This window comes from Triticum dicoccoides, chromosome 3B (assembly GCF_002162155.2).
Source record: "Triticum dicoccoides isolate Atlit2015 ecotype Zavitan chromosome 3B, WEW_v2.0, whole genome shotgun sequence".
Lineage (NCBI taxonomy): Eukaryota > Viridiplantae > Streptophyta > Magnoliopsida > Poales > Poaceae > Triticum > Triticum dicoccoides.
The window spans coordinates 122,794,085-122,801,278 of record NC_041385.1 but is presented as its reverse complement, the minus strand read 5'-3'; the positions used below and the strand labels follow the sequence as shown (position 1 = coordinate 122,801,278).

The following is a 7,194-nucleotide window of genomic DNA, read 5'->3' as shown; positions in this document are numbered from 1 at the left end:
GTGGATAAGTATTTGTATTGAAAGGTGCTTCGGTGAAAGAGGAGAAACTGATCATCCTTCTGTTCAATATACGAGGGCTACTCTTTTGCAGGGAAATCGGTTTTGTAACACTGAAAATGGGTCAATTAGAAAAAAAGTCCCGGTGTGAGGATGATTGGTGACGCAATGGCGCTTTTTGTTAACATTCATAATCATTTTAGTGTTTGCTAACAATTTGGACATATGCAGATTGACTTCTTTTCCCATTAAAACGGCCATGATACTGTCGAGTTACTGACATAGTAAATGTTCTATGTTTAGAATCAACAGGTTAAATCCTGTGAAGCAGAATAAGAAGGCCTGAAGTTTTTTCTCCAAGAGTTAATGTTATCAGAAATAGTAGTTCTCAACTGTGATTAACATGACATTACTGATTCCACGATATTCTTACTTTGTCATGCTTGGCATTTTCAACTATTCTGAATCAGACATGATGCACACAGCACATCAAATGCAAAACTTAGAGCTCATAAGTCATAATTAATGGAAAACACCAAAATGTTGACTGACTTCAAGTGAGGTTTGAATACAATTTTTTCTAGAGTAAATTAACACTTTAGCTTTCATTTCACATCCAGGTTGACTCTTTTGGAGAAGTACTGAAGGGAAAGCTTCAACTCATCTTGGAAGTTCTTGGGTTTATTTGGTATCAAACACTAATCCCTTGTTTTATGTGAAGTTCTGTTATATCGACTAGTTGTTCGATGAGTTATCCAAACTTCTGGACAATTACACTTGTTTCTCTGACCCATCGGCAACATTTGCTTTTGTCATAGGATTTTTGGGGTTCAAGAGCAAGATTCAAAGGTTGAACTACAAAATTCAGGATATCAGGGGAACATATACTTTTGTTACAGGTTTTTCTGGGATTCAAGAACAAGGTTCATAGGTCTTTAACTATGCAATCTAAGAATAACTAATTTTGTGGCATTTGTTAGACTGCTTTGTCAATTTGCGAAAACTTTGCTAGGCAAGTTTGGCCATTCCAATACAGTTTTGTCATGCCATAGTTTTTGCTATGTAGAGCACCTGTCCTAGACCCAATGTTTTGCCAAAACTTGCCTATGGTGTGGCAAACAGTTTGTTAGCAACATAAAGTGTTAGCTTGTCACAATTTGCCACAAGGGCAAGGCCACAAGTAGGTGTGGTGAAATGGTGATATTTCGGAGCTGTTCGGCAATCCACCAGCTCCACGAAATCCCAGGATCTGCGGAGCACCTGTTTACTCGCTCCGCGATTTTCAGCTGCAGCTCCGCCTGCTCCGGGAGCGGAGTCGTGGAGTGAAGGGACTCCGAACAGGCCCTTCCTATACAACCAAACATGCCCTAAACAGCTGACATTATAAACTTCTGTGTTGTAAACTGAGTAGCACTAGTCTGATGTTTGATTTATTATTGCTCTTTTGTGGTGTTCGGAGTACGTAGTTTTTTCTGTCTATTATTAATTCAGTATAATAATATTGATATCAAGCAATGGAAAGAGATGGATTTATTACACTTGGAATCTCTTAGATAGTGATATTACATGATAAATCAACAAAAATACGAGAAATATATCAAGCCACAAGATAGCATCAATCAAGAAAAATGCGCGGTAGGAAGAAATTTAGCCAAGAAACACCCATGACTAAAACTAGTAGTGGGATTCATTTGCCTTCTTGAAGACCCCAGCTTGGGCAGAAGCAGCACCATCAGAGGTCACGGCCACGACGATGCAGTTCTTTACCTGCTGGGTGGTAAATGGGAACTTCTTGTTCACAATGGAGTTGAGGTATGCAGCTGCCCCCTCACGTATCAGGGCGCCAATACCATCAGTTCTAGTGTTTGAGAGTGCATCATGCATATTTCCTAGCTTCTTGCCACCTATCATACTGCATGCAGCACCAAATGTCTTGCCGATGTTGCCAAGGGACCCAATAGCTGCAACTATAGCATCTGGGTGATTCTTCCAGTAGCTGCATTTTAAGCAAAAGAAAACCATTTAAGAACCGTTGCTTTGTGATGTTTGATACTTCTCATATCTACTAATTGTAGCTCTTACTCGCAGGATCCAATGAATCCATGCTTCTTTGGACTTGCAGGGACATCATGGGAAGGTGTACTTGGGGTGCTCGGTGTAGTGCCGTAAGATGGCGTCGGCGTAGTGCCATAAGATGGCGTCGGTGTAGTGCCGTAAGATGGCGTCGGTGTAGTGCCGTAAGATGGCGTCGGTGTAGTGCCGTAAGTTGGTGTTGGTGTAGTGCCGTAAGTTGGTGTAGGTGTCGGGTTGTAGCCTCCTCCTGACCCATGCGTAGGAGTTGGTGAGCCCCCATCTGGTACGGTATACAGAATTGCAGCTATCAGTGCCGTGAAATCTAGATAGCATGAAGTTGCTTTGCATTGTTCTCAGTCCTTATTGTCTAGAAAGGATGCTGTTTATGTTCAGCACAAATTCATTTCATATTTGCATTAGCTAGGTAGATGCAGTATGCTGTGATCTGCTTAACCACGGATCGCTGTAATAGATGCAGTGCAGTGTTACTCTATGAAGTACAGTACTAATAAATACAGTGCTACACAGAAGGGATGGGGTTAAAACATACAGTGGGTCTTCTGCTCATGCAACTCTCCCAGGCTCCTGCACGAGCTCAGTGAAACAAGCCCCACCAAGACAGCACTGATCAGAAGAACCTTGCCACCCATCTTGCTCTCAGTGTGTGCAGACAGGACAGAATAAGCAACTGAACTGAACTGAACTGGTGGAGATGCTTGAGTTGATGAACTGAAGGGTCTCTGGATGCCTATTTATACACGAGAGTGGCACTCGACAGTTGCGTTGATTCCATTGCATGCATGGACCTGTGTATGTTCATCACACTGTTAGTAGTTGGCTATGAATTAATGGCTTCAATTCGTCCAGCTAGCCAGGCATGACGGTGATCTGCTCACCGGCTCTGAAGTTTAGCATGAGCAAGCTCCCACTGTGAGTATTTTTAGAGCCTGTTTTAACCCAATTCTCCATCTGAATTTCTTGCTAGCTGCCTCATGTTGGTAGATGGTAGGAAGGGAGCACTGGAGCTTTGCGTAATGCCGTCGCATTAATAGCCTCACTGTGTTTTGGACAGGCTTCTTTCCGCACGGAATGGAATACTCTCCGGTCCCGAAGATTTAATTGTGATCGGTGCTTGCCAACTACTCGGTGTACTTAAACTATGCATCGAGCTGGATTTGATGCTTTGACTCCAGAATTGAATTTGGGAAATCCAATGGAAACATGGTGGGGGTATGTTTTCTTGCTTCTACTGGAATGTGGGATGACCCCAACCCATTTTACTCTTGCCTTTGTTTGTACTCCCTCCGTTCCTAAATGTAAGTCTTTGTAGAGATTTCATTATGAACCACATACGGATGTATATAGATGCATTTTAAGTTTAGATTCATTCATTCTGCTTCGTATGTAGTCCACCTAATGGAATCCCTACAAAGACTTATATTTAGGAACGGAGGGAGTATTACTGAAGCTGTCTTTTGGTCCAACTGGAATGTGGTGTGGAGGATTCGGTCTGCTTTTGCTAGCTAGAAGTCTAACCCCTGTAAGTGTCATGCATTTCATCTTTAGATAAATGGGGAAAAGTAAGTTTTGCTTATTACCACAGATTTGCGCTTCAAATGTTTCTGTTCCTTTTGATTCGCTTCTACCTTCATCAGTGAAAGGCTGTCTTTTCTTCAAAAAAAAAAAAATCTAGTGCTGTTGGTCTGTATTACTTACAGTAGAATACTCCACATAAAAAGTGATAATATTGCAGCTGTCATTCAAGAACATCACATGTGTTATCAAGATTTCTGTTCGCAATGGACTGTATCTAACTTCAGTTGGAATTACAGTTTAGGAGCCAATAATAGAAGAATGATCCAAGAGAACTGTGGCTCATCTACTTGCACAATGGGCGCGATTGGCCTTGAGCACGGAGACTCCATGTGACCTCTCGTGCATTTGCCGGCAAAGAGGTTTGGAGCGCCTTGAAGGTACCCAGGAATCTCGTTCCATGGCTGCCATTTTCAAAGGGTACAGTAATTTTGATGATTGTTGTGGGCCCTTGAAATTTGGAGCACCCATGTTCAAACATATTTTATCGCTCGCATTCCATCTTGATTGTTTTAACTTTGATGGCGCGAAGCGCCACCCGCGGAATTTTACCATGACGGTCTCTGCCTCACACCTGCTGACACAACAGACCTGACGCGAAAAGGAACATGGAGCCCGTGCGGTCAAAAGAAGTATCGTGTCAACTTTGTTGCATCCAAATCTAATAGTATGGGTCAAAGAAACAAATTGGTGAATGGAAAGTCACACTTAGAGCATCTCTAACAGATCCCGTAAAAGCCGTCAAACCTTGGTATTTACGGTACAAGCTGGGAAAACCGTCCCGAATAGATCCCATAAAAGAGCATATCCCTAAAAAAAATCACATGCTCCCTTATATTTGAGCTCCAATCCTTTATATCTAGTGGATTTCAGCCACTTGAGGATCCTGTAAACCGGTCAATGCCGGAGGATCCTGTAAACCGGTAACGCCGGAGCAGGGGGCCTGGCGACGTGCTCATGAGCAGCAAGGAGGCGGAGGAGCTTGCCAACGGCCGGCCGGAGCATGCACCGGGCCGAAGTGTCGCCGGAGCAGGTAGTGGGCCACATCAGGCGGCATGCTGGAGTGGCGCCGTTCGGGCTAGCCGGAGTTCGAGTCCGTGCATGCATGCATCTCGAGGAAGAAGAAGCGTGAGGAGAAAAAAAAAACCGTTTACGGTACGGGTTTACGACATCTATTCCCCCTAAACATTATGTGATAAAGGGGGTGGGGGTTTGGTCAAACGAACATTTTTTCAAATTCAGATTTTCTTTTTAAATCTAAGAAAAATGAAAACAAAAAACAAGGGAAACCGAAAGGAAAAAAATGGGCCTCCCAGCCCCACAACGGCCGGTCCAAAGTGTGCACGCGCGTGGGGGTATGGGGGGGTGGGTGGGTCAACTCTTTTCTAGATTTTTTTTGTTTTTCTTTATTTTTAATTTTTTTATACTTCCAAATATTCTAAAAAACTATATTACAAAAAGACATTCTACATAAAAAACATTTAAAAAAAATGTTAACCAAGCATTTGAAAATGTGTATAGAGAAAAGGTTCTCACGTATGCAAATATAAAAAAACAATGTGGGAAAAACATTAGACCATATATTTTAAAAATGTTAATCATGCATTTAGAAAAAATGATAAGGAATTATTTGAAGAATGTCAATTTTTTTAAAGATGTTAATCAAGCATTTGAAAAATGTTAAACATGTATATAAAACATGTTGACCATGTACTAAAAAAATATTAATCTTGCATTTGAAAAAATATTAATCAAGCATGTAAAAAAAAGAAATAGCCTATGAGTGACAGTAGCAGGCCGACCCATTTTAGCGTGCGTCGGTTCGCTCGGCTCGTAGCGGTCGCTTAGGTCTGGTTACTATATTTTTTTCATTTTCTTTTGTTATTTCTTTCATTTTATTTGTTTTTCATCGGTTATTCTGGTTTTTTTTCTTCATTTTGCTTTGGTTTTCTTAGTTTACTCATTGGTTTTTTTATTTTTGTTTCTTTGTTTTGTTTCTTTCTTGTATTTCCTTGTTTTCTTCGGAATTCATTTTGGCTCTAGGGAGCACATGCTCCTGCGTGCCAAAAATGGATTTTGCGAATGTTATTTTTTTTTGAAAAAATAGATGTGTTCATTGTCAAAACTAAATGGTACATGCAAATTTTCAGGGGAAAACTTAAGCATTTTGACATGTGCAAAAAAAAAACGTCAAATGTTACCTCGAAATATTACACTTAATTTTGTGTTTTCACCGACGAAGCACTGCTATCATATATGGCATAAAAATTGTCAAGCACACTTGCTACACTAATATGAACATCTACAAAAAGTTTCAGCTTTTTTACATTTTATTTACTATTTATTTTGATTTACTGTTCATTAAAGAGCATATGCTCCCCAGAGCCAAAAAATCGCTTCTTGTTTTCTTCAGCTTTATTCTATTTATAAGTCATTTCTAATTGATATTTCAATTGGGTATTTGAGCATGTTGAATGGGCCAAATTAATCAGATGATCATATTCGGATAATCCACAAAAGTACTGGGTAATCCACATCGCCGGTAGTATATATTAGTGATACCATATCCATCGCATATCTGATTGACCAAAATCCGTATCCGTATCTGTATCCATATCCAGTATATTCATGCAGGTACATACTATATCCTTAAAAACGGATACAGACGCAGATTCGAAACGAAACTTATCATCAATATCATTTTCATCCCTAGTCCAGAGAGCCCACTAGGAAGCCTTCGAAGGGTAACCGGCAGCTATTTTTTTTTTTGTCTTTTTGAGAAATCTCGCCTGCTTATATTTATTCTCAACAATGCTCATCAGTACAAGGTTGTGGTCATGGGGGACGCCCAGCCAAACATGTCTCCCTAAACCTAGATTACAACCGAATTTAACGAGATTATAAGCTTCAAAATTAAAATCTCTACATTCATGGATAAAATTACATGAAATGAAAGCTCCCTTCCTAGCATTAACTTCCTGAATAATAGCTCCATAAAGACCACGGGACCCTTGATGTAAGTCCTTCACCATTCCTTCACAATCAGATGCAATGTGAATCCTGACTGCTCCCAAGTCTTCCGTTAGAGCCATTGCCTCCCGGCATGTAAGGGCTTCTATAGCGATGGTTCGGTGTAGCCAGCATACACAATTAACGATGAACCATCCCTGCAAATCGCCGCTGCTACTAGTTGCTCATGGGTATAAGAGCATCTCCAGCCGTCCCCCCGCCGAGCCCCTCAGGACCACTTTTTTCACCCTGGCGCTAAAAGAATGAGCCAGTCGGACCCCTAAGATCTCGTTTTGCGCCGGATTTAGTCAAAAACACAGCTGGCGAACTCGGACGAGACCAAGGAACCTGGGGGCAGCTGGGAGGCACTGGCGCTATTCTCTTTTCCTTTTCGGCCCACTGTCAGCCACTTTCCCCTCTTTCTCTCTCTCCTCTCTCCTCTTTTTCCACCGAACACAACACACAAGCCGTGGAGACGGGCGAAGTGGGAGCGGCAGCCAGCCACCATCGACGTGCTCGCCG

General features: G+C 41.6%; 2 protein-coding genes and 1 long non-coding RNA gene across 6 annotated transcripts in view; 2 read left to right on the top strand and 1 right to left on the bottom strand.

The window, feature by feature from the left end:
• LOC119275098 overlaps window positions 1-1,370 on the top strand; it is a 3,972-nt gene extending 2,602 nt beyond the window's left edge. For both annotated transcript variants that reach the window (XR_005135485.1, XR_005135486.1), the window contains exons 2-3: window positions 618-685; window positions 816-1,370. The gene's annotated coding sequence lies outside the window, so the exon portion shown is untranslated. The remainder of the gene's footprint in view (window positions 1-617; window positions 686-815) is intronic.
• Window positions 1,371-1,504: 134 nt separating this feature from the next.
• Window positions 1,505-2,786, bottom strand: LOC119275099 (protodermal factor 1-like). The gene is made up of 3 exons (XM_037555883.1): window positions 2,621-2,786; window positions 2,080-2,350; window positions 1,505-1,993 (listed from the first exon to the last, which is right to left on the bottom strand). Exons 1-3 carry the CDS (start codon window positions 2,718-2,720, stop codon window positions 1,672-1,674), a joined length of 693 nt encoding a protein of 230 aa, XP_037411780.1. The 5' UTR covers window positions 2,721-2,786; the 3' UTR covers window positions 1,505-1,671.
• LOC119275100 lies at window positions 2,659-4,234 on the top strand. Of its 3 annotated transcripts, none has more exons than XR_005135488.1 (3): window positions 2,659-3,000; window positions 3,143-3,386; window positions 3,479-4,234. It is a non-coding gene; the product is annotated as an uncharacterized LOC119275100 (long non-coding RNA). The 3 variants fall into 3 exon arrangements; XR_005135489.1 differs by having other exon boundaries at window positions 3,143-3,610; window positions 3,903-4,234; XR_005135487.1 differs by having other exon boundaries at window positions 3,143-4,234.
• The last annotated feature ends 2,960 nt before the right edge of the window (window positions 4,235-7,194 follow it).

What these genes read in the sequence shown, in the direction of transcription:
- LOC119275099 (XM_037555883.1), bottom strand. Translation starts at nt 2,720, where the DNA reads ATGGGTGGCAAGGTTCTTCTGATCAGTGCTGTCTTGGTGGGGCTTGTT. An exon ending in GCATGAGCAGAAGACCCACT is followed by an intron (nt 2,351 to 2,620) that starts GTATGTTTTAAC and finishes ATACCGTACCAG; the next exon opens with ATGGGGGCTCACCAACTCCT. An exon ending in GGATTCATTGGATCCTGCGA is followed by an intron (nt 1,994 to 2,079) that starts GTAAGAGCTACA and finishes CTTAAAATGCAG; the next exon opens with CTACTGGAAGAATCACCCAG.